General features: G+C 37.3%; 3 protein-coding genes across 6 annotated transcripts; 2 read left to right on the forward strand and 1 right to left on the reverse strand.

The window, feature by feature from the left end:
- Positions 1-462: 462 nt before the first annotated feature.
- Positions 463-5,239, forward strand: LOC116030110 (serine/threonine-protein kinase KIPK2-like). Of its 3 annotated transcripts, none has more exons than XM_031272241.1 (4): positions 463-693; positions 1,106-1,301; positions 1,801-4,041; positions 4,147-5,239. In XM_031272241.1, the coding sequence occupies exons 3-4, from the start codon at positions 1,928-1,930 to the stop codon at positions 5,000-5,002; spliced, it is 2,970 nt and encodes a 989-aa protein (XP_031128101.1). In that variant the 5' UTR covers positions 463-693; positions 1,106-1,301; positions 1,801-1,927; the 3' UTR covers positions 5,003-5,239. The 3 variants fall into 3 exon arrangements, with proteins under 3 accessions (XP_031128101.1, XP_031128100.1, XP_031128102.1); XM_031272240.1 differs by having other exon boundaries at positions 1,197-1,301; XM_031272242.1 differs by lacking the exon at positions 1,106-1,301.
- Positions 5,240-5,885: 646 nt separating this feature from the next.
- On the forward strand, positions 5,886-9,061 carry LOC116030140 (tyrosine-protein phosphatase RLPH2-like). Its single transcript, XM_031272301.1, has 4 exons — positions 5,886-6,566; positions 6,719-6,786; positions 8,326-8,505; positions 8,718-9,061. Exons 1-4 carry the CDS (start codon positions 6,023-6,025, stop codon positions 8,892-8,894), a joined length of 969 nt encoding a protein of 322 aa, XP_031128161.1. The 5' UTR covers positions 5,886-6,022; the 3' UTR covers positions 8,895-9,061.
- Positions 9,062-11,814: 2,753 nt separating this feature from the next.
- On the reverse strand, positions 11,815-14,499 carry LOC116030134 (growth-regulating factor 3-like). 2 transcript variants are annotated; one of them, XM_031272294.1, is made up of 4 exons: positions 14,075-14,499; positions 13,738-13,944; positions 13,020-13,335; positions 11,815-12,426 (listed from the first exon to the last, which is right to left on the reverse strand). In XM_031272294.1, the coding sequence occupies exons 1-4, from the start codon at positions 14,274-14,276 to the stop codon at positions 12,054-12,056; spliced, it is 1,098 nt and encodes a 365-aa protein (XP_031128154.1). In that variant the 5' UTR covers positions 14,277-14,499; the 3' UTR covers positions 11,815-12,053. The 2 variants fall into 2 exon arrangements, with proteins under 2 accessions (XP_031128154.1, XP_031128153.1); XM_031272293.1 differs by having other exon boundaries at positions 13,020-13,347.
- Positions 14,500-26,617: the final 12,118 nt, after the last annotated feature.

Here is a 26,617-nt window from a genome sequence, read left to right on the forward strand (position 1 = left end):
GGTGAAATATGCCAGCACGAACGGGTGGATGAACAAAAGGGCGTCGGAGGAACATTGGATGGCGACGGTGGAGTTTCTGGCTGAAATGTTTATAGGAGACGACGAACGCTCACTGAAAAGACAAATATACCCTTGTGTTTGACGGCTTTTGGACAGATTTTCTAACGATGGACTAAAAGTGGCAATGCCTAAAAAAGAGTTGTTCAAATGTGGCAAAAATTAATAAAGTGGACTAAAATTGACAATGTCACAATAACAGTAGGACCAAAAATGATAATGAGTCTAAATGAGAATGAAGATAAATTGTTCAAAAAAAAGACAATGCAAATTGGAATCCAAAGACGCATGTGGGGGCCATCTCTCCGCGGTAGAACCGTACAACTGTAGAAGTGGAGCCCATTTCCCAAACTACAACAACAACAAAAAAAAAAAAAAAAAAACACAGAGGAGGAGAGAGAAAGCAGTAAATGACGTTTGGTAAATTAATTGGTAATGATCTCATGACATCTCTGCCCACCCTTTCTTCTCCTTCTTCTTGAGAGTTGAGAATCAAAGCCAACAAGTGGAAGCCCACTCTCACTCATTTCTATGGTTTTCAAACTCTCATACTTCTTTCTCCAGATTCTTTTGAATTCATTGTCTCTTCAATCTGTAGAGCATTGGATCTCTCTCCATTTTCCCTACTTCCTTCAGGTATGTTTCTTTTTCCCTATTTTCTTGATCTACTATTGTTGTTTAGTCAATGAAGTCGTTTTGCTCAGCTCTTGAGGTTTAGACCACATCTCTCTGCTTAATCATTGGTCTTTGTTGCTCAACGCCATTGCTTTTTTGCTTTTTTTTTTTTTTTTTTTTTTTTTTTTTTTTTTTTTTTTNTTTTTTTTTTTTTTTTGCTTGCTTTTAGTGCTGTGCAGCTCCATATGCATACGTTTTTGTAAATTTATAAGCTTTTTGGGTGTTTAAATGGAAGATTTTCATTCCCCTTTTTCTTGGCGAAACTTTTGTTTTTTTGCGGTAATAATGGCTTTAAGCTGAAGCCTTTTTCATTACGTTTCTTAGAGGACAAAGAAAGCATTTTTATTCATTTCATTTTCAACTGCTCTTTCAGGAAAATGAAATCTATCTTTGCTGTTAGAGAAATCTGGGGAAAACCATCTTGCTTCTTTGATTGAATGTTGTAATCTTTCTATTTACTGCAGTGCTAGCGAGGGATTCAAGTTAAAGATATGATTCGTGCATTGAACTCAATGGGCCATAGAAAAAGATGTTTTGCAGTAAAAAAGTTGAAACTGAACAACCTAAAGGTTATGTTTTTAACCACACTCTGCTTTTAGGGAATGAAGAAGATTTGTAGTAAAACTGTGGGCTTTATTTTTTATGGAGGATGGGGGTGGGAGATTCATACTTACTTGGATATTGTCCAGTTTAAGTTTATCAAACACTTGCCATATTTTGCTTTTTTGAATTAAAACAAATGCTGTTGTTACAGTGAAAATCCTTAAAAGCCCTATTTTCTGTATTGAGGGATGGGAAGAAGGCTATCAATCAATTGCGTTGTAAACTGAGAACTTATATATGGTTAGCAAGGTTTCATTCATCCATTGTGCCAGGAAATTTAAAATAGATCTATGCATCTCTTAGCAAATCTCAAATAAGCATGGAGAATTGTGTGAGACTAATATGCTGAGTAACATCTATAGAAGTATCATACATGAATGATTTTGGGTGTTATGGATTTTGTGTGTGTTTTTCTGTATGTATATGATCTATGTGTGCTAAATTAAAATATCAATTGTGTTGCAGGTTTGATGGTGTTGGTGTATATCAGGATGACCTAGTTAAGTAGTTATTTGACTTGACAAATGAAGATTTAACCAATTGCTCGAGGTGCTGAGTCCCTTTCAAGTTGTTTCTCTTTGTTGCCGGTGTGATGGGTTCGCTCAAACATAACTCTGAAATTGTTGAATCAAAGGAGGCAATTCGGCCATCTCAGAAGTCTTGGTATGGAAGAGCGGGTGAAAGAGATGGGAAGCCGCCTGTGCTGAAAAAAGCACCCAATAAGTATTTGGAAGATGATATCAACCGGCTATTTGAGGCAATAAATTTTCGAACATCAAAGAGTTTGGATTTGTCAGACAGAGTAAGAAGAGATGCCTCGAAAAGGCCAATGAGGGGCAGTGGACCTAATTCACCTGGAATAGGATTCTCTGAGCCCGTCTCTCTAAAACAGGCACTCCGGGGATTATGCATTTCTCAGGCTGCAGAAATGGCCGCAATGAAAAGATTATCTAAGCTCCCCGGTTCTCCCAGTGAATCAGAAGCAGGAAGGTTTACAACCTCGTGTAGGTCTGTTGCTGATACTAGTGAAGAAAGAGGGGAAATATCTCTAACGCCCGACGAGGGCTCTTCGAGATTCTCTTCTAAGGTGCCTCTCCACCTTCAAGCATCCAGCTCGAGGCCATTAAGCCGTAGTGCTCAGTCTTCTCCAAGATATTACATCAGATCAGCCGCTAAGAGTGCACTGTCCACTGCATGCCCGAATAATAAAATAGTGCCTGCTGAAAGCACTTCCAGTGCTTCGGAGAAGTTGCCTCAATGTCATCAAGAGTCCAAGCATAAGTCACCCAGCCAAAATGTCCTTTCTTCTCCTCGATTGTTGGGCAAAGCGATTTCTAAGATTGCAGTTGGTGTCATTCCACAAGACGAGAAAATAGTTCCAGAAGAAAGCATTTCAGGCTCATTTGATATGCCTCAGCAAACTCAAGAGCCCAAGATAAAGTCCCCGAGCCAAGCTGCTGCTCCCACTTTGTTTGTGGATAAAGCAATTTCAAATGACGCACAGTCCACTTTCTGTCAGAATGAGAGAATCGGGCATGTAGAAATGAGTTCAAGCTCATCAGAGAAAGCATCCAAGCACCCTCAAGGTCCCCAGAAAAAGCCTCCGAACCAAAGAAACATTTCCTCCCCTAGATCTGTTAATAAACCGGTTATCAAGAGTACAGAGTCCAATATAGTGCAATCTGAGATTTCAACTGCATCAGCCCCACTTGCCGTTCAGCCAGTTGAAGTCCAAGATGAAGCAGAACATCAAACTTCAGTTCCTCCAAGAAAGGTGACAAGCAATCCATCTAGAATTGGTGGCACATCAATTAAAGTTCATAAAGCAACACCTAAACTAAGACGGAAAGGTATACCTTTATCCAGTACAGTAAAGAGCAGCAAGGATTTCAGGTCAACAAGAAGCTCATCTCGTGCTCTAAAACCAACTACCCGGATCAGAAAAATCCCCAAAACAAAACCAAACCAGCAAACTACACAAGTCTCGGGCAATTCCAATCTCTCTTGTGAAAATGATGGTGTTCCAGACAATGCTGGCAAAGTTATCTGCCAGAGATGTCAGTGTGCATTGAAGGATGTGAGAGACGAGCCTAGCAAGAAGCTTGCAACCCCAGTTCCTTTGTATGTCCCTAGTGAAGTAAATACTTGTTCTGGTGAGCCTGGTTTCATCGTGAACCCTGTTCCAAAATTGAACAAGTACTCAAAATCAATATTAGGGGACTTTTCTCAAAGCTCAAAGAGTAGCATTGGTGACTACAGTAGTAGCACTACCATCAGCGAAGAGAGCAATATAAGCGGGTTAAGTTATGGTACCAGACCACACATGTCTAAGGATACAAGATGGGAGGCTATAAACCAGGTGAGGAAGCAGCATGGCTTCTTAGGTTTGGGTCATTTCAATCTATTGAAGAAGCTTGGTTGTGGAGACATTGGTACTGTCTATCTTGCCGAGCTGATAGGAACAACTTGTTCGTTTGCAATAAAGGTTATGGATAATGAATTTTTGGCCAGAAGGAAGAAGACACCGAGAGCACAAACAGAAAGAGAGATCTTAAGAATACTGGACCATCCTTTTCTCCCTACATTGTATGCACAGTTTACATCAGATAATTTATCCTGTTTAGTTATGGAGTTCTGTCCAGGTGGCGATCTGCACGTGCTCCGTCAAAGGCAGCCTGGAAGATATTTTCCTGAACCCGCAGCAAGGTATGACGACATCTTCCATCCTCGCTTCATTTGTGGTTTAATTGTCCTTTCTGTTAACTCATCATTGTGGGTTTACTGTAACTTTATGAGAATTATGACTTGTAGGTTTTATGTTGCTGAAGTCCTCCTTGCTCTGGAGTATTTGCACATGCTAGGAGTTGTGTACCGTGATTTGAAGCCCGAAAACATTATGGTACGCGGAGATGGTCACATAATGCTCACCGATTTTGATCTGTCACTGAGATGTTCTGTTAACCCAACTCTTCTAAAATCATCATTGCCACTGGAGCCTGCTAGGATGTCTGGTCCATGTGCAGGGTCCAAATGCATTGATCCTTTTTGTGCCGAACCCTCGTGTAAAGTTTCGTGCTTTACTCCTATGAACTTTCCCCCCACCACAAGAGCAGGAAAGCCAAAAACCGAACCTTTATCATCATCATTCAACAAGTCCTTGCCACAACTAGTAGTCGAGCCAACGGAGGCCAGGTCTAACTCATTTGTTGGCACACACGAGTATTTGGCTCCCGAGATCATCAAAGGAGACGGGCATGGGAGCGCTGTGGATTGGTGGACACTCGGAGTTTTTCTTTACGAGCTTCTCTATGGTCGAACGCCTTTTAAAGGTGCTGGGAATGAGCAAACTCTGACCAATGTGGTGCTCCAGACCCTCAGATTTCCCGAAAGCCCTATCATCAGTTTCCAGGCTCGAGATTTGATCAGAGGGCTCCTTGTAAAGGATCCCGAGAATCGATTAGGATCAAAAACTGGAGCAGCTGAGATCAAGCGCCACCCGTTCTTCGAGGGCCTGAACTGGGCACTCATACGGTGTGCCATTCCACCTATAGTGCCCGAATTCTGCGACATTGAAGCTGCAAATAGTGCTTTCTTGCAACAGAAGAGCAAGAAAAAGTACAGAGAGTATGGTTCCACGGAAGGGCACCTAGAATTCGAGTTGTTCTAGCAATAACGCATGCTGGTAAGGAATATTGCTGTCTGGTTAAGTAGCACTCTGTACCTTAGTATTCCCAGGTTTATAGTTACAAAATTTATTTCTATAATGTATATGCTTAGAACACAAATCTTCAGTTCAATACCAGGAAGTCATTCCATCAATGAGAATTTTGTTCCATCATGTCGGAACATAGAAAGTAATATTATTGCTTAAATGAAAAATAATAAGAGACTTTTAATTTAATAATTAGAAGTTTACATGACTAGTGGTTGTGCCTTTCTCTTCATCACTCAAAAACAAAAATAATGCAAAATCTATTAAATTTATACATCAAATAATATTTCTATAATCCTATGATGCACGAGATACAATATATATTCACCATTTCAAATGAAAAAAGAAAAGCATTTAAAAAAAAAAAAAGAAGAAGAAAATACTTGTTACCCTTAGAAAAATATGTATGAAAAATAAAGGAAAAAGAATCAAATAAGGCTCTAAATTTTGTGTAAAAAGACAATTACCGCCTAAACTTGTAAGAAGTGCAGTTACATTCTTTAACATGCTATATTGAGACAATAAAGTCCAAAAATTGGTAAATGACTTGCTATTATATGTTATAAGGGTTTCGGCATCAATTTTATTTATCCTCGACGATAATTCAGCGGCCGACAACGATTTAGTTGTCACCTACAAGCAAATTATCACTGGAGATAAATAAAATTGATGTCGAAACTCAAATGATCTATAATAGCAGGTTATTTATCGATTAAAAATTTGTATCTTTTGCGATTTAAAAAAGAAGGTGAATATTTGAGGGAGGTGAAATGAGAAAATTAAAGGACAAGACGGCAAATTCCTTGATTACATCCTTTCTGATTTTTACCTTTGGATCAATTCTGCAATCGTAGCTGGTGTTTGAGGACTAATTTGAGTCACAAACATGAATCAAATATCATCCCATTTCTTCATCACCGGTAAGTCGGTAACCGAAAGCTATACATACACACAGACTAATAGATACAGAGAGAGATGCAAGGCGGAAAGGACAGTGTTGAAAACCCCAACGCCACAAAACCCAGGGTGGTGTGTTGCATAGGAGACATCCACGGCTACATAGCCAAGCTCCAAAACCTCTGGTCCAATCTCGAATCCCTCATTGACCCATCGGATTTCAAATCTGCCCTAATCATTTTCTTGGGCGATTACTGCGACAGAGGACCAGACACCGGGCGAGTGTTGGATTTCTTGATTTCCTTACCCTCAAAGTATCCAAATCAGTCCCACGTTTTCCTATGCGGGAATCACGATCTTGCCTTCGCTGCATTCCTGGGCGTCCTCCCTAAACCCCCGGACGGCTCCGCTTTCGCCGACACGTGGAAGGAGTTTGAGATGAGTGAGGAGAGGGAAGGGTGGTATAAGGGCGAGGGGTATGAGAATATGCATGTTCAGGGGAGGCGGTGGGCTGGGAAACACACTGTTGCCTTCAATGTTGTGAAAGGGACTAGCTATCAAGGATCCATTTATGATGCCGGACCGACATTTGAGTCTTATGGAGTTCCCCATGGCTCTGCAGGTTTAGTTTTTTTTTTTTTTTAGTGGGAGATGAGTGTGAGGAAATATTGATTGCTTCTATCAATTTAGATTCCATATTCAAGTTGTGATTCCATTTTTTAATCAGTTGCAAGAAATCTTTGGGGTTTAAAATGTGGTTTATATCTTACACAGATCTGATGAAGGCAGTTCCTGATGAGCACAAGAAGTTTCTTGCTGATACAGTATGGATACATGAAGAGGTGAGCTTCTTCTTTGTTGACTTTCATACCATATAGTAATCCCACAGCCACACCCTTGCTACCCGAGAGTGTGCAGTGGATAAACACCGTCTTATGACCCTAGCCGGCCAAAGACCGACTTGATCAAACCAAGAAGGCCAATAGGCAGCTTCTTTTGGGAGTTAAACTTGTAAGTTGTAACCTTATGGTTACTAAGCTAATAGTCTGACCAACTTAGCTGGGTTGCTCACTTGCTCTCGATATTCAATTATATTTTACTTCAGGATAAGGGGTAAAACAATTACTCCGTACTTCTTGTGGTGTGTCAAGCCGAGCCATTTGGTGTTGATTAACATTGCCCCAATTATTCTTCTTCTAGCCTGTCCACTTAACAATGTGATGATTGGGGGAACTTTTTTTCACTTTTAGGTTTAGATGAAACCAACTTAGAGATTTTAGGTGATGAAACATAAGGATATTTATAATAGTAAATGCCTAGAGGTACTGACCTCTTTGAATTTCAGCTTATTTTAACTCACTTTTTTTTTTTGGGTAGCTTATTTACCCATATATCACTTTCTCTTTGTTTCATGCAAGTCATTTGATTGGACTTTCTAGATTCAATACCAAACTGGCAACGAGAAGTCGAGAACAATTGAGATACTTTTAATAATATTTAAGAAAATTATTAGGTAAAATTAGTTAAACTCACTTTGTTTACCTCAAAGGCAATGGATCTTCTATTGAATATACACAAGTCCCTGACAGAACTAGATCATATTAGGGCTATTGTGTACACTTTACCAACCATGAATAGATAGGGCTACACACAAGATAATTCTGTCGTCTTAAGTGAAAGGATTAAGTAGGTAGGCATCATGCAATTTGTTGTTCATTGTTGCCCTTCAATGAACTTGTTCCCTCTAACAAGCACCCATTTGTTCGCTTTTCATATCTCCTATGAAAAGGGGAATCAACCCACCGTCTCATAAAATAGAACCTTGATGCCCAATTAGGGTTCTTAAGGCTAGGAATAAAATTTATACATTTAGAAACTATTAAAAGTTTTATTAAATGCAAAAAAAGCCAAATTTAAAAATTAGGCTTATTGGTAGGAAATATCCAAACATTTATGACTTGTGACAATTGTGGACAAACCTTTTAAATTTAGCAATTTTAATATTCGACCCAACTAGAGATCTAACTTAGTTCAGCCTGTTGACATATCAATTACTTGGCATAACCATTATTATAAAATTACTAATTACATTGATACATATCAACATCCACGTCGCCTACCACATAAGTCAAAGGTTTGTTAACAAAAAATTCCAAACATTTGCATATTGTATTATTGTTAATATATACACATAAAGAAATACAGTCAGTGTTATACTACAACTACAAGACTGAAGGGCTTGCCTACAAATATGCAAGTCATAATAAATCACTACCCCATAGGTTTCCTTACTGAAAGAGTAAGTTATCATTTTATAAAAAGAGCTACTATTTTACAGGATGAGGATTTAAATTGTTATTAATGGGGTTACTTCTTTGTAGGATAACGTCTCCATAGAAACCAAAGAAGGAATTCAAAATTGCAAATTAGTTGCTGTTCATGCTGGTTTGGAGAAAGGCAAAGATGTTCAAGAGCAGATTAAAGCACTGAAAGCTAAGGATACAAGCATCCCTAAGGTGGCAGCTCTGAGTGGAAGGAAAGATGTGTGGGAAATTCCAGAGGTGCTTGCTTGTTAACATCTGTAATTCCTTTTTGCCCAAATTTGCTTGCTACACGTGTTCCCATGTTTCTGATTGATGCTGTGGGCAGCATTATTTTTATCTAATTTGTTGAATAATATATGCTTTCACTCTTTCATTGAAGATAATTTCATGACATTTTAAAATTGAACATAGGTTAATATTTGGTATGTTTTGGTGTCTATTTCATGTAGGAACTGACTAAAACTCCAACAATTGTGGTAAGCGGTCACCATGGGAAGCTCCACATTGAAGGCCTCAGGCTGATTATAGACCAAGGTGGTGGCCTAGAAAATAATCCAGTTGCTGCAATGATACTCCCTTCAATGAAGATTGTTCGTGATACAGATTGTTTTAGTCAAGTGGCATGACTGGTATTAACATGATCTGAGTAGGGAAGGGAAAAAAATCCTGATCTTTGTGCAGATGAGTGAGTTTTAAACAATGATTGGATCTGTTGTTGCATCTTTCTGTCACAACTACTAATTATATTATGATTAATGCTATAAAACACAGGGTTTTATTTTATTTTCTTGAATGGTTTGCCTTGTGTTTTTCATAAATTGTGAGATGTTATATGATGCATTCTTTGGACAAAGGTACACCAGGAAACGACACACAGTTTCAGCCACTGATGCTGCCCAACTTGTTCACGCTGCTTCAGAACCAATTTAGCTATATTGTTTCCTTTACTACTTTAGTTATGTTGAACAGTTGCCTTTATATTTCGTTTAGCATATTTTAGAATATTGTTTGCGTAAGCTGTAACTCCTATATATGGAGAAGTATTACATTGTCTAGCAAAATGGTGACTGGATTAATCTAGGACCAGAGATGGATAACTTGGTAAGAAATTATTTTAGAGCTTGAGACCAATTTCCTGTCTTAGATTGTTTATCCCCTAAATTGAGCCTAATGCAAAACACAACACTTTTGAGAAATTTTTCTAGGGAAGAGATAAAGAAGGCAGAATTTGATATGCATCCTGATAAAAGTCCGGGATTCGATGGTTTTAATCCTGAGGTTTTCCAAGTTTATTGGGATAGTTTTGGGGGAAAGTATGTTTCAATTATGCAATGAATTTCTTGCTTCTGAGCAGCTTCCAAGGGGTAAAAATATCATCCAAATTGTTTTAATTCCTAAAAATATCACCCAAATTGTTTTAATTCCTAAAAAAAATTTGCCAAACTATGGTTGATACAATAGCTCTTTGTACTGTTGTATATAAGATTCTAGCCAAAGCTCTTGCCAACATGTTGAAATCCTAGATGGAATTGTCTCTAGTAGCCGGAGTGCTTTTGTCCGAAGAAGATTAATCATGGACAATATTATGGTTGCGTTTGAGATGGAACACTTCCTTAAAAGGAAAACATAAGGCCATGAAGCCTTTGCAGCTCTAAAACTTGGCATAAGCAAAGCTTATGACAGGGTAGAATGACCCCTGCTCCATGAAATCTTACTCAAGTTGGGGTTTGCAGACCATTGGGTTGATCTTGTAATGGAGTGTGTAATTACTTTGAATATTTTGTTCTTAACAAAGGGAAGAAATAGATCCTATTAAGTCGGGAAGAGGATTGTGTCAAGGGGATCCTATTTCTCCTTATTTATTCATTATTGTTGTTGAGGGATTTAATGCGATGATAAAGAAAATATGAGCAATTGGGTAAGCTCCATGGGATTAGAGTTGTTAGGAGTGCTCCTTTGTCAGTCACCTATTGTTTGCTGATGATAGTTATATCTTCAAGAAAAATTTTCTCTGGCTTAAAATGTTAAACTTCTACTTGCAAGTTAATTAATCTAAGACTTTTGGACAATGCATTAATCTGGATAAGTCCTCTTTGTGTTATAGACGGAAATCAGAATGTGGACGAAACTGTGAAAGCAAGAATTGAAGAGGTTCTAGGGATTAGAGGTGGAGGAAGAGGAGGAAATTATCTGGGGCTTCCGATGTTAGTTGGTAAAAACGAGAAGGAAATCTTGAAGGAAGCCTTGGAAGTCAACGACCACAATAATCACGAAACCCCAACGGCAATTGATCATTGGACTATGACCCAAACAGGTTGGCTTAAATTGAATGTTGATGCAACCATTAACAAAGAAGACTCATGTATGGTTTTTGGTTGTCTTTAGGAATGATCTTGGTCAGTTTGTCGCAGCAGGGCAAAAGGATATCATTGGAGGGGAACCTTCACTTCAAGAGAAGCTAAAGCAGTGACTATATGGGAGGCTTTGAGTTGTGGTCCTTGCTTTTAAGAAAGCTTTAGGGGCCAATTTCTCGTACTTGCTCAGTGTGCCCCCTTTCTTCGAGTGCCCCGCCCGGTTCACTGGGCTGTTGGCCTACCAAGCACTTGCTCGCTGCTCCTGCCGCCCGCTTGGTGGGCTCCGCGCTCGTTATCCTGACTTTTTTCTCTCTGCTGGGGTCCTCCCATTGCTCTAGCCATAAGCTATGGCAGCTCCAGCTCGCAACCACAGGGGCCCGCCCTGCGAGGCCAGAGTGGGCTCAGCGGTCAGCCTCCATTCGAATTATGTTAGGGGGTTTTTCGCTTTTGCCAGATCTAGAGAGATACTACAAGTCCTCTGTCCCAGATTCCATCGCCGCGGGTTAAAACTCCACAACTTTAATAATATTCATGTCGAAACCAACTCACTACAAAGTGTTCAAGGTTTCAATTCAACTAAGGGGGAATATTCATTCCATCTGGTTCTTAGGGATATTAAAAAATGTATGAGTAGTTTCACTCAAGTGTTTTTATCTTTCACTAAGTGATTTGCGAATCAGGCAGCCTATTTGTTAACAAGGCAATGCAGTCTGTTTCTATGTATAATTGCTCATAGTGGTTTTCATGCACACCCTCCCTCTATCATTTGTAATGTGTTACTCTCTAATTTCATTGAATGAAATCGTTTTGTTTGTAAAAAAAATTAAAAAAAAAAAATCTTGCTTGACTTTTTTAAAGTTAAAGTTATGATAATATTAGGTATATTATGGGTGTAGTGTATTTCATGTAGAAACTGACTAAACTCCAAGAATTGTGATAAGCAGCTACACATTGATGGTCTCTGCAGGTTTGACTATAGACCAATTCAAGGTGGTGGCCGGGAAAATAATCCATCCAATCGCTACAGGTGACCGGCATGACTGCTATTAACATGACCTGATCGAGCATTGAAGTGAAAAATGTCCACTCATCCTTTGCAGCAGAAGAAGTTGTCAGCATTGATTGGATCAATTCGTTAGTTTATGCCCTGAGATCTTCTGTCAAACTAATAATTATACTATGATTAAGGTAATAAACTCAATCAGGGTTTCATTTCTTTTCGAACCATGTATGCATGCATCATATATATCAATGTCACCCTCAATTTGTTACTTAAAAACTGGTGTAACTTACTACTAAAATAATGAAAACACGAAGAAATTAATTAAAGCATTACACACTCCATGCATGCAATTTGTACAGCCGACATTTAAATAAGAATGCCAATTAAGATAAAACAACCTAGACATGATGCATTTTTGAAGAAAACAATCAACTGCTGATAAAACTAGTCTCGGACGTTGTTGAGTTACGCTGCAACTGGTGCAAAACGCTGGTGGGCGACGAGTTGGACGTGGAAGATCTCAAAGCCTCCGCCAGCGGCCCGCCCTGGTTCGTCCCCCACGCGGTGGTCCGTTCAATGCTGCCCAGCGGAGGCCCGGTGGCGAGCTTCAGCGAGAAATCGGAAGAAGCGTTTCCGGGGATGGAGATGGAGAGGTTGGTGGCGGTGGAGGAGCTCTCAGTTTCCTCAAGTGGTCTGGGCCAGTCGTCGAAGAAATGCCGGAGTGTCTGTCCTCCACCAGACGGCCCATCATTTTGGGCCTCAAGTGGGCCGCTATTTTCCATAATGGGCTCTCCATGATGCCTGCAAAAGTGCAAAACACACATTTTTACTATTAACGTGCTAAGCTAGTGGATGGGGTTAATCCAGATCAGAGCTTATCAGAGCTATAAGCAGTCACCTGCCACATAATACTCAACGGAAAAATATCAAAGAGCAGGCCCCTACCCTACCCTACCACGCCAAAAATGGTGGACCCAAAAACTAGTTTGAATGAGAGATGAACTTATTATTATTATGCAGTGGACCATAGCCTTCCCGAAAGAAACAAAAGTATTGCATCTCATTCAAGATTTTGAAACATAATCAAACCTTATAGCTTAAAGCTTAAAGCTTAATTAACATCGTGATTTGACGTTGTAATAAGAATGGGGAAAAAAGCAAGCAAACCCGTTTCATTATTTGATTAAAGTTTGCCCCTTTTGGGGAACAAGGATCTCAAAATTATATGTCTCTTGAGGGGAGGTAGGAACTAGGAAAGATGTGGGGAGTCCATGCCGTTTTGTCTTTTAAACAACAACCTTTGCAATTACAGACCAACAACATATTACTAACAATGATTAGAAATGATGTTACGTCGTACACGGTTTTTGTGTTTTTGTTTTGTTTTGTTTTACCTTTGACTGAGGTGAAAGAGATCAATGGAAGACGAGGGAGGAGCAGCGGAAGAGAGAGTGAAGTGAGGTGGGGCATCACGGCCGCCGGCCATGGGCTGAGCATCCGCCGTGGGGTTGGTTTTCAGGCCACCGGCGGCAGTCGGAGGAGTTGGCGTGGGAATTTCCACAGGCTTTCTTGAACGGTTGCGGCCACGGTGCATGTGGCGCTCACAATACTTCTGACCCGCCACCACGTCCCTTGAGCACCGCCACTTCTTCCCGTCGGTCCTCCGGCACCGCCCCGGCTCCGGATCCATCGCCGCTCTCCCCCAGTACCCTGCTTGCATCACTATATATATAATAATAATATATAAACCCCAAGAACAGAAAAAAAAAAAAAAACATTTTTTTAGTACTAACTCTATTAGATCGTAGTATTTGTTCATCTATATTTTCTCAACTTGTTAAAATACAAAGAGTTAATATCACCTCTTCTATAAAAAAAAGTCACTACATGTCATTTGAGCAGAAAGTGTGATTTGTGCAAGACAGAAAAACATGAATGCTAGCCAGACATTCTAGCTACCAAGTACTGTATTATTATGCCAATAATTAAAGATTTTCTTGAAAAGCATGACACTTTGAAAACCCCAAAGCTATTTACCAGGGTTTTCCTAGGATTAATAAACAAAAAAGAGAGACATAATAATAAGCATGCAGTTGAAAGAAATGAACTTACAAGGTGCGGCAGCTGGGTGATAATGGGGATAGTGGTGAAGAGGGTGAGGGAAATAGTAAGGAGAAGTAGCAGAGTTGAAGAGGCTCTTTTTAACAAGGTGGAGGAGCTCAGGCGGAACAGGTGCACCAGCAATCATGTGTCTGAAGATCAAAGCCTGCAGTTCAAGCTCCTGCCACTGCCCCAAGCTGAAGTAACTTCCACCCATCCCTATTTTTCAAAAAAAAAAATAAGTTCCTTAAAGAAGTAAAACAATTTGTTGAAGTAAGATGGAAGCAAAGGATTATAAAAAAAGAAACCAAGTTTATATTTTTATGAGATGGGACTGTCAAAAACTCACTGGGAAATTTGGTAGTGGCAGTGGGTGTGGAATCAGAAGAGTATGCTGACAGCTTGCTGGTGGGGGGTTCAGACACAAACAATGGAAGTGCAGAAGAAGATGACCCCCCACCCCCATGAGAGGAGTGGAGATCAAGCACAAGTCTTGGTACCTTTGCTTCTGACTCCTCCTGGTTTCTCCATTGCTTCAGATCAAAGTCCATGGACAAACAAAAAGAATAGATTCCCTCTTTTCTTTTTTGGCTTCTTGCTAGGTTTTTTGGGTTTTTTTTTTTAGTTCTACCAAGTAAAAGAGAAAGATCAGAGGAGGCTTTTATGTTTGATGAGTTTGTGAGGGGACCCTTTTTATATCTTTTGCTGGGGAGCTACAAACAATTGAAACTTATTGCCAACCAAACACATAATAATAAAGGCCTGTAGGGGTGTTGTGTTTGTTGTGTTGTGGACACTACTACATACTCACTTACTGGAGAAGATCAGAGAAGCCTATACCCTATGCCCTATTCTAAGATTAGAGAGCACTTGAAGAAAAAGACAGACAGACAAGACAGTTGAGAGAAATCTATAAATATTTAAACCAAAAAAAAAAAGTTGTGAGAGCTGAGCTGCCAGGCTGCTGCAGGTGCAGGTCTTTGTAAGCTTTGGGAAGAGAATCAAAGCTAAAATGGAGAAAAAGAAATGTTTTTTTTGAGATGAGAGGCTAATTAAATTCTTGAATTCATTAATAACACACAAGCTGCTAAGTTGTTTGATATGCAAGTCCAGAAAAAGCATAAATGGTAACCTGATTTGTTTATTCTGCCTGTAGAGTTCAACTTTTTACCATTTCAGATAGAATGTGAAAGAGAGAGAGAGAAAGGAAGGCTGACAATTGCAAGGTTCTATTTCAGCCAAACCCAGACTTTTGTCTAGGCTTAGTGGAGTTGTATGTATAGTTTTTATAATTTTGCTGGCCTGGGATTTTGATCTGATAGATCAGGGTTTATTGCAGCATATATAAGGTCAAACTCATCATCAAACCCATCCATTTTCAGTTCTCATTCAAACCTCTCTCCCTTTCACAACTTACCAACAAAATATACTAATTTTATTCAAACATTATATATGCTGGAATATATATGATAAAATGTATCAATGTAATTAAAACAAGAAGATATGATCTGATCTGATATGTTGATGGTTTGACAAAAGTGCCCTTTTGTTTTTGCATCAAATTAAACAACCAAACCATACATGCATGAGGGAGGCCAGGGTTCTCCTCCTTCCATGCACTTTCGATCTGTTTTTTCTTGGTTTCTCAATAATTTACACATACCAAGATATTCCCAGCAGTCTAGTAATGTTAAATATGTTTCTCTAGGTGTTTTTTACCAGAAATTTTTTTAATCCTTCAAACATTAAAAAGATAATCTCCCTTTGCCTTGGGACACCAAAACTACGATTTTTACACCCTCCACATGTCTCTCATGATAATGGCTACCTAGTCTGCCATTTTCTCCCCATCTATATACATTTTTTGGTCAAATCTTCTCTTCTAACTCGTATTTTTTAAAAGTAAAATGAGCAAAATAGATTACTGTAAGATAATTGAAACAAAATTAGGTGAGACAGAGTCCTAATATAGTAAATTGACGGAAGTGCAACACCAAGAATGGAGCATGTGGCTTAATTTGACTCAATACGGACACCCAATTAGGTCAAGGTCCATCATAAGTATCATCATCACCCATTTAGGCTCCACTGATTTTGCAAAGCCCGTTTCTTGCTTTTACTGGAGGATAGTAGATAGGGACAGTGAGAATCTCGTTAATCCATTATGGACTACACTAATTAGATGACGAAGCATTTGACAACTATAAGAGTCATAGTTACTCCTGCTGTTTACCTGCAATTTGTTGAATTTTTTCATTTCAATCATATAAAATACAAGAAAACAAAATTAACAATGGGAAAAAAACCTCTTTTATTTTTTACTTTTCTTGATTTCCGACAGCACATGTAAATCAAAAAGGATGAAGAAGTAATTGAATGTGAAGATGGGGTTGGGGGGGTGATCTTTAGCAATCAATGAGCCTGGGGAAAAGGATCCAACCATCTCAGTGAAGTGTCAGAACTCACCCCCCAGGCACAGGTGGTAGAGAAACAGTGAACTCGGGCTGGACCGGACCGGAACCCGGTCCATACTATACAACAAGCTCGGTTCAACGTAATTTAAAAGGAATTTTAACGTGAAATTGTCTGACAAATAAAAACAATTTTCTGACACTAACCAAACGCCGTGTCAGTGACCTATATAGACTGTGTAGTCGCTTTCCCTCACAGACATGTGACCCAGCTTTTCTTTATTGCACTTTAAACAATTATTTTATTGTTTATTATAACTATTCTTTATACTCCCATTATTAAATTTATGAACCAAAACTTTTTTAAAAAAGACAAAAAATTTAATTAGGCTCTCAAATTTTAATTGAAAACTTAATTAGCTATTTAAATATTTTAAAGGTGCAATTACACTTATTGATAATTTATTTTTGATGTAATAAAGTTAAAAAAAATCAGTTAATAATATGCTATCTCAAGACATTTATCGTTCAAGCAACTCACCGATGAGTTTCTTGTGGAATTTTAGACAACAAAATGATCGACGAAAGGTCCTCGATCACGTAGAAGGCAAGTCACTAGTCTCCTTCTATTGGAGAAAGCGAGCTTGGTCTTCTTCTTTGTGATCGGCAACCATTCGTCGGTCGCTGGTCACTTTAATACTTCATTGCATCAAAATAAATTGTTGACGGTGTAATTACATCTTTAAAAAATTTAGAGATTAATCAATTTTTTAAATAAAATTTGAGATCTTTTTTTAGCACTACTGACTCTGTTACAATGCAATATTTGTTCATAACTACTTTCGTAATCTACTAAAGCACAAAAAGTCAATACTTCTATGAGTGCAACTAGATATCACTAGATCTCTTGGCATAAAATTTGAGAGTTTAGTCGATCATTTTCTTTTCTTTTAAAAAAAAAAATCTTCCGTAGTTTTTTCAGAATAAGTAGACGAATCAGGTGACGTGGACGGCTCATGATAGATCCCACCTTCTTACTGTACACACGGGTGATCCAAGGATCTCCCCACTTCCCCCCGTTATCTTGACTTGCTTTTCTTTGGACCAAACATTTTTTTCTTAATTTATCATCGCACACCCATTCCATTTTAGTGAAATGTTTGAGCCATTGGAATTAAAAGCAAATGTTTAATAACTGAATAAAATTTTAATTAAAACTATTATAGTGTTTAATAGCAAATGAGATTTTAAAGTTAGGATGTACTTGGTAGCCTGGAAAATATCAGCTAGTTTTTTTGGAAAATGACTTCCGAATCTAGAACGGCCAAATGATCGTCTCTCTTGTTCTTGGCTAAAATTATTGTCTCTCCCGTTCCTTGTTGTTTTTTATTTTCTTTTTCTTTCTTTCTTTTTTTATAATAAACATTATTATTTTATATATTTTTATATTTTAAATACACTAATAAAAATATATAATTATACAATTCTACTCATTTTTTAGAAAATGAAACAAACACACAAAAACAGTTTTTCAGAATGCGACCAATCATAGAAAATTAAACTATTTTATGAAAAATGACTCATTTTCCTACTTTCCAAACACATCCTTATATCAAAATTATTAGTTGTAGCTAGAGGAGGTGAAAGCAAAGTGATTGATTACTAACATTTTGAGGAAAAATATTTCTGTTTTTGCATTTATATAAACTTGTAATTTTAGTTCATAAATTATTGATATAAACGTTTATTGATTTTTTATTTTTTCTTGAGGCGACGGTGTTAGTATTTCTCTACAATGCAGCGGTTTTGATGATTTTGATTATTTATTTATTTATTAAAAAGAATTTAATAATTTAAAAATATAGAAATATATTTTTATCTCTACATAAAGACAACAACTTCTACAAGTTGTAAAGTAAACATGACAAATTTAATGGGTTCAATTGTTTGAAGACCAAAATCGACACTAATAATAATTACATTAATAACTTAAAAAATTAAAATTACTATTTTTTTTTATAAAAATAAGAACAAAGAAAAAGACAATTTTTTGGGTTTTAATTGCTTTAGCTTTTTATTATGATATAAAAATAGGAATAATAGTCAAATAGGCCACCGAACTACACACGAAACTGTAATTAGGTCATTTAACTCAAAAACAATACAATTGGGTCCGTGAACTACACAAATCCATGGAAATTAATCCAAAGTGACTTGTTTGACTTGATCTTCCGGTTACCAACTTTAAAAATAATATTTTAAATAAAAATAATTAATTAAAATTAAATTTAAAATTTATAATTTAAAAAAGGACCCAATTGACTTGTTCTTTTTTTTTTTTAAATTTTAATTAATTAATTTATTTAAAAATATTTTAAAATATTATTTTTAAAATTGGTAACCGGACGATCAAGTCAACAAGTCACTTTGGGTTAATTTGCATGAATTTGTATAGTTCAGAGACACAATTGCATTGTTTTTGAGTTCAATAGCTTAATTGTAGTTTCGCGTGTAGTTTGGTGGTCTATTTGACCCTTATTCCTATAAAAATATAAAGGAAAAAGTGCCAAAATGGCTTATTTAAACCTAACAAATATTTGTAATTAGGTTCCTTAATTAAAAAAAAAAAACAAAAAAAACTCAATGATGCCTCTTTAACTGATAAATTAGTGCAATTAAGCATAATTATTATGCCAACTGTTAGTATGATGACATTTATGTTATCATTCTAAATAAGTGGTCACGAAAAAAAAAGCACCAACATGATCGAAAAGCATATCTTATGTGTATAATTTTTTATTTTAAAATTTATTGATATTTCAAAAAAAAATCTTCTATTTTTAGTTTAAAAAGTTATAATTAAAAAACCACTAGATGTCAACTTGACAACGTGTGGTTGTTTGTGCTTATCAACAACATGTGAAACAATCTCTCAGCGGACTGGATAACTATGCATGTATAATATGACAAAAGAATAACCACATCCTCCCTTTGAGCAACAAAGGTAGCCCGATCGCCTTCGTCCCTCTAAGACGAAGGTATTCATGACGGTCGCCTTCATCAAATTCATACCTTATTTTAAGGTCTATATGTGGACAACCATGAGTATTCGCCAACAAAAATAATCACGAACTTTTGAGTTGAGGGCCCAGTGACTATTTTTTAAAATTCTAAAAATTAATTAAATTAAATTAATTTTAAAATAAACATAAGTTGTTAAAATTTTTTAAATAAAATAAGTATATACATAAGATCCACATAAATATAGGATGTCATATGTTAGTCTAGTTAGTGTCACATCAACAGTAACTTATCGAATAAGGATTAATAAAGTCTAATTACATAATTTTACTGAAAATTTTACTAAAACTTTTTTTTAAAATTGAAGAATTCAATTTTGGTATTCGTTAAATTTAAAGAATGAATTTTACTACATTTTTTTTTTATTTTTTGTAAATGCAAATAAAATGCTTTAAGTTGAAGAAAGAGGTTAATGATGAAATAGGAGGATGGAGTACAGTCCAACAATAGCTGGATGTTGATGTGGGGCCCTCAGTACCTTTTGGCCTTTTCTGCCTTTCCTGTGAGAGTTAGAGGATAAAGTGGAAAGCACGCCGGCACGCGACTAAAGAACTAACCTACGGATTTCTCACGTGCCAGCACGTGACCATTTTTCTCGAGATTGTCTATTTCCCCTTCTATTTTAATTTTATTCAACCCGTTTTAGATTCCTTTATTTTCATTATTTAACAATTAATAAAATAGAATATGAATCAAATATTTTGTAGTTCAATGACTCCTAATTTTTCTATAAGGAAGATCTCATATTCGAATAATACTCCAATTCTTAATTAAGGATCGACATAATTTATAGTTTGATAAGAATAAATTATTCTGTGGACTCAAATTTAAAATACACAATTTACATATTAAATATTCACAATTTAAATTGTGAATATTCATAAATGAAAAGTTAGATCCGAGTCCATAGTGTAACTACGGTTTTATAGATGGATTCTCCGTCGTCTTATGGTCCATTTTCAGCAGAGATTTTGTGGCCCATTGGGCCTTATCTCTTTTGACTAACAAAAATCTATGCATTTTCAAATACCAAACGTATAGATCTGTATCCGAAGCAATATCTTTTGGCGGCCTATTTTTCAATTTCTAATATGAGCCCATCTGCCCTTTCCAATGGTTTTTTTTTTTTTTTTTTTTTTTTCCAATGGTTCTAGGAATGGCAATTTAGTCACTTTAATGAACTTAGGAAGTACAATTAGAGCGTTGTTTGTTGAACTACTTTGGGATTAGTACAAGTAACATTTAGTTTAGAGCCACCCTAATCAAGTTGAACTGACACACAATTGAATTAATAATTATAAGATTTCAAGTTTGACTTTCATAGAATTTTCTATTAGCTTTCTTAGTTTAAAGTAGTTATGTTAGTATTATTATTATTATTGTTATGTTATTCTTTAATATATAGTTTGTATTAGATGGCTGAGAATAAGTCTTTAGCTCATGTCCTGTAGAATAGGAGAGTTCACTGTATTATAACTAATAGGACTCTCTCTCTTTGTAACTGTTCAATCAATCAACGTGATTGTTCCTCTAATCTGGTATCAAGAGCGATAGGCTAGGGTCCTGTTAATTTATTTATTTTTTCCCTCACCTGCGCCGATGGCATCACCTCCCACCGCCGATAATGCCATTAGCCCACCCACTATTCCACCATCTTCCCCGATCACACCCATCACTCTTACATCTGCACACCACTTTGTCTCTTTGAAACTAAACTCTTATAACTACCTATTTTGGAGAACACAACTAATTCCATTCCACAAAGGCCAGGGCTTGCTTGGGTTCATTGACGGCACCACTCCATGTCCGCCGTCCACTGTTACTGTCGCTCCGCCGGTGACAGGTGCGTCCGCTGCTGTAGTCACGACGCCGAACCCTGCATATGTCATATGGAATCAACAGGATCAATCGATCCTCTCTTTGCTGATTTCGTCGCTCTCCGCTGAAGTTATGCACCTTGCCGTTGGCCGGAACACCGCCAAAGAGGTCTGGGACTCCATCTCCTCGGCATTGGCCTCCACCACCCGCACACGGTGCCTCAGCCTGTTGGGGCAATTTCAGACGCTGAGGCAAGGTAATTCAACACCGGCTGACTACTTCGGCAAGGCTCAGATGTTGGTGGAGGCACTCTCTCTCGCCGGTCGCCCGCTGTCCAAAGACGAGCAAATCCTTTACGTTCTTCGGGGGCTGCGGCCTGAATTCCGAGCTATGGCGAGCTCCCTCACGGGCATGGAGGTCTCATTGTCGCAGCTGGCCGATTTGCTTCAAGCACAGGAGTTCATCCACTCCGATGATCACCCGCCGGCGGATTATGGTGCTCCTGGTGCAGCGCCGGCGGCCTTTGTTGCTGGTCGCGGGAGACATGGCGGAAATCAATACCATCAAGGTGGCCGCCAATCGTCCAACGGCCGCGGGAGAGGCAATCGTGGCAGAGGCGGTCACAACTACGGGCGTGGTGGAGGTCCACGGTGCCAGATCTGCAGATCTCACGGCCATACAGCCGTGAACTGCTTCCGCCGGTATGATGNCTCACGGCCATACAGCCGTGAACTGCTTCCGCCGGTATGATGACCGCTCGTCTGCTCAGGCCAACGCCATTGTTGTTGGTGACCGGGAGTGTCGGCTGGGGCGGATTCCTGGTTCGCTGATACTGGAGCATCCACGCACGCAACACTGGCAGATGCAATGTTGCAGCAGTCCGAACCTTACTCTGGGAATGACGTTTTAACAGTTGGTAATGGCGCAGGTCTGAACGTTTCACGTGTGGGGCAAGCGATTATCCCTTCCGAGTCTAAATCGTTAAAAATGACCAATATATTACATGTTCCCAATTTAACTTTACCTCTATTGTCAGTTTATCGTTTTACAAACGAAAATAATGTGTTCTTTGAATTTCACAAAAATATGTTTCTTGTGAAGGATTGCAACACCCGGGCGATTCTGCTTAAAGGATCAACTAGCGGGGGCCTTTACAAGTTACTGGTGCCACGAGTTCATTCTGCCTTTCTTTCTGCTCGGGCATCATCCATAGTCTGGCATCAACGGTTGGGTCACCCAAATCACCAAGTTCTTTAGAAAATACTCAAAAATTGCCTGATCATTCCAAATAAAGTTTGTGCCGCACAACTCTGTTCAGCGTGTCAACTCGGGAAGTGGACCTCAAATATATTCCTATCTCTTAGGACTCCGCCACCTCCAGCTAGGTTGTCATTGTGTTTGAAGCTACCATCAATGTTTAATATGTACTGAGCATTTGTTTTGGGCTGCCACTTAAGATTTTTGGAGCAATATCGGCCATGGGTTCCTCCTGGAATATTGGCTCTGGTGAAAGCTCTTTTAATATCTTGCCGTTGTTTTTCGATCCATTCCATTTTCATTTGGATAGTCTAGGCTTTTCCTTGAAAGATCATATCATTCCGCCACTTCCAAAGCCACCAAATAGTGATGGCGAAAGTATTCGTCCAGTTAGGGATACCTTCCAAATCTTTGGAAATTCAGAATATAATGATTATAAAAGATTTCTTACACGTGTGCAAATTATTTTTTTAGGTTGGAAAATTGGTGAATCTAAACTTCCCAATTTGAAAAGTGACATCCAATTCATTGTTTTTGGGCTTTAACCATACTTGGACAATATCTTCTTCAACTACAATTATCAAAACTTATAAATCCCAATTACATGGAGTTAGTAATAGTAAAAAAAAAAAAACAATTACATGTAATTAAATAATATAAGTGATCTCAGTGAGTGCATTGACTTTTTGTACTTTAATAGGTTGAGAAAATATGTATAAACAGTCAGCACAAATACTACATTATTTTTTTTGGTAGATCCCTTTCTCTCCCTCCGTCCGTTTAACGGTCCGGGGTCCACCCATGTCCGCTCCGAGAGGCACAGGAGCTGGCCCAGGGGGAATCATCACTTGTGGGAGTTGAATCCGGGTTCTCCCCAAATTCCTCCCCACAAAGAGAGCTCACTTGCCACTTGAGCTACTCCATTGGGTTACAAATACTACATTATACTAGAGTTAGTAGTACTTAAAAAAATAATATGGAGTATAGTCATTATTTGTTGAACTTATTATGCATCCACTTTGTGCTCTTGTTTTACGGTCTGAGCTCCTTTTCAATAATTCTTTACTTCAAAAGAAATTTATCTTCTCAATAGAAAAACTTTATCTAATTAAACTACCATGTACCTAATAATCCATACATTACTATAAAATTTATCTAACTATTACAACAAATAACTCCTAAAAATTATTGCAAAAAAAAAAAAAAAAAAATACCAACTACAATTAAGGGAAAGGTGTGCAGCATGCACAACAATAAAAATAAAATACCAATCGTTGTCAAGCGACACATGATCACCAAAGATTCAATCAACTTCAGCTAACAGAAACTGATAGGTATTTTCTTTTTGACTTAACCCTAAATGAAAATATCTCTTTGCATAAAATATCCAATAGAAAATCCACAAATGGGTGAACCACATAGCTATCAGAATTGTCTGATATTGCGGCAAGAAGCAGGCAACCAAATTTTGATTCTTTTGCTAAATGAATACAAATATAGTACCATTTAAACCAATAAGGTCTCGTTCATATTTTACTAAAAATAATAAAATTATATATTTTGTAAATGTCCAAACACTACCAACTCTGTTGTTTACTAACCATATCATTTCCCAATAATAAATATTTTATGAATTCGGACAACTCTAGTCAAGTTAGTCTGATAGTTAGCTTGTTAATCACAAGGTTTTAAGTTTAGTTGGCCGAATTTTTGCCGGAACAGTAAATGACCTGCAATTACAGTTTATTTACCGATTTTTGAATTTCTATGCCTTAATTTAACATGTTAAAGGGTCTACTTGCACTTTTTAAATGTTTAGGGGCTTAATTGACTTTTCAGATAATATTTAGGGACTTATTTGATCATTTTCCTTATAATTTTTTCTGTTATAATGCATTTAACCTTAAAGATTTCTACATTGATTTAGACTTTTTTTGAAATAAAATAAAATCACATTAGTAGTGGGAAGAAATATTTATTTTTTTGTGTTGAGTAAGAGACACTTCATCTATATTAAATGCATATGTCATGATCAAAGGAGGAGTTGGACCTGATTCCAAGCTACAGAAAATTCTTGGTCAACTCAGCTAATGAATTGAAAGTCCATATAGATAGTTCCAAGCTCTTGCGTACTGCTAAGGTCATAAGTATAAAAAGAATCTCTAAGTAAACATTTTTAGTATTATTTTTCTTTTTAATTTACACATTAAATTTGTTGTTATATAGGTTAACTTACGAATGTGACAACTGTTATGAGGTAACCGGAGCAATGACAAAAAAAACATATGTTATACCAATACTTTGTAATTGAATTGACATTCAATATGTCTAAAATTCGTCATTTTATCATATAGCGTGTACTAGGGGTGAGCACGAAGTGAATTAGAGCAGATTTGGGGTGCATTCGCACTCAATCAGCTAAAAATGAATTTGAAAAATCTCATCCACATCCGCATTTGCAAAGAGTTCGAATCCAATCCGATTTGATATGCTAATAGCGGATTTAACGGATTGGGTGCGAATTTTAAATCTAAAAATAATAATTTATAATACAAGATTTCAAACATTAAAAATCAAAATTGTAACACTTGTGTGAGGCCGTATCACGGATCGGATCAATATGTAAATATATAATACTTATACTAACAAATGTAATTCTAAATCAGGAATAAAATATTTTTTACTTATAAAAGAAAAAACATACACTAGTACGAATCCGCGTATCTGCCACGTTTGTACAGGGTTTTTCGCTACCCTTGTATAAGTAATCTCGGCAACCAAACCTAGACAACCATTTTATTTATTAGCGTTGTCATCAGGTTGAAGTCTGGCTACCATCTTGACATCTATAAACAACCAAATAGTGATCAAAATGTTTCCAGGGTCCATCAACAAGTGTGTGCATACAATCTTTGGCCAATTTAAAACCAACCACATAAAATTCGTAACCTAGACTAATAAGTTCCTATCTTACCTTGAATATTCCAAGGTTATGGCAAGCGTTGTTGAAACTAAGTGAAGCCTACCACCTTCCCGAAAAACTTGATGATGAGCGCATTTCTCCAAAGACAAACTAATTATTTCTGCAAGTCCTTTGGCAAGTGAACAATTGGGATACCATCTTCCGAACCTCCTCCCTCGTTTTTCCCATTGGATTCAACATCAATTTTGTCGTAAGCCAGTCTGTGCCATCTCCTTTGATCAGAATATTCTCCCCGAAAGATGGAGGCGCCACCAGAAACAGCGAAAACTACCTTAATTTAAGCGATTACGGAAAGAAAATATTCTCAAATTCAGAGTTATTCAGCTAAGTAATCCAATCAGATACAACAATGAAATAGCAGGGTTATTGCCATTAAAAAAAGTTAGAGATATAATTTATAGATAAATTAATTTCGTATGAGAATTTTGTTTTATTAGCGACAAAATTAAGTTTAGGCCGCAATTCGGAGAGATAGTTGGGTTAACTGCCTCCAACCACAACCAGATATTATTTTGTTCATTAGACATTGATACCCCTTCCCCTACACATACTTTAATTTGCAATCATTTATGCAAAAACTCTGTACTTATCATGGCATGACTTAGCAAATTATTAAATAAATAAAAAGATTCTTTTATTTCGGCCATCCTACTTTTGTTCTTTTCTTTAATTCCCCGTGTTAATCAAATTACATTACACCATTAAGCAACTGTTTAGCAAGCTAAATAGTTGTAATTAAGTCATCTACCAATCTCGTATCTGAAATTTAAATTTTTTTTTAAAAAAAGGCTTTGTTTTTGTGTCGTCTAATTGAACAAATAATAATTTAAACACTTTTAGCAATTTAAAATCCGTATGTATCAAGAAATTGTCAAATTAACATAGGAATCGTCAAATTTAGGTTGGAGTATCTCAGCCGGCAACCACACTGGTCCAGCGCAAGAGATTCCTAAGGCCGCGATCAAGCAATCGCAGCCATTGATCTTGATTATGATTTGATGTTGATTTTGAATCTTGTCAAATGTCAAGTGGTGGTGGATTGGTCCCCCTCATTGTGCAAAAGAAAAAGACAGAGTCGACCCATTATCTTTGTGATTATATCATTTTAGAATAAAAATATGGAAAATGATAATAATATAAGTTCTATTACATTTTTGACTCTTAAATTTTACTCCTTAAAATCTATTTCTGATGTGGCAGACACTGATAAGTTATTTTTTTCATATGGGTCTCCATACAAATGTTTACATCAAGATTTTATGTGTAAGAGCAAAAAATCGGAATGCACGTAGTATTTTTTTAATGATATTCTGACATAATTTAATTTCTTATTACATGTTTT

Source organism: Ipomoea triloba, chromosome 9, assembly GCF_003576645.1.
Source record: "Ipomoea triloba cultivar NCNSP0323 chromosome 9, ASM357664v1".
NCBI classification, from domain to species: Eukaryota; Viridiplantae; Streptophyta; class Magnoliopsida; order Solanales; family Convolvulaceae; genus Ipomoea; species Ipomoea triloba.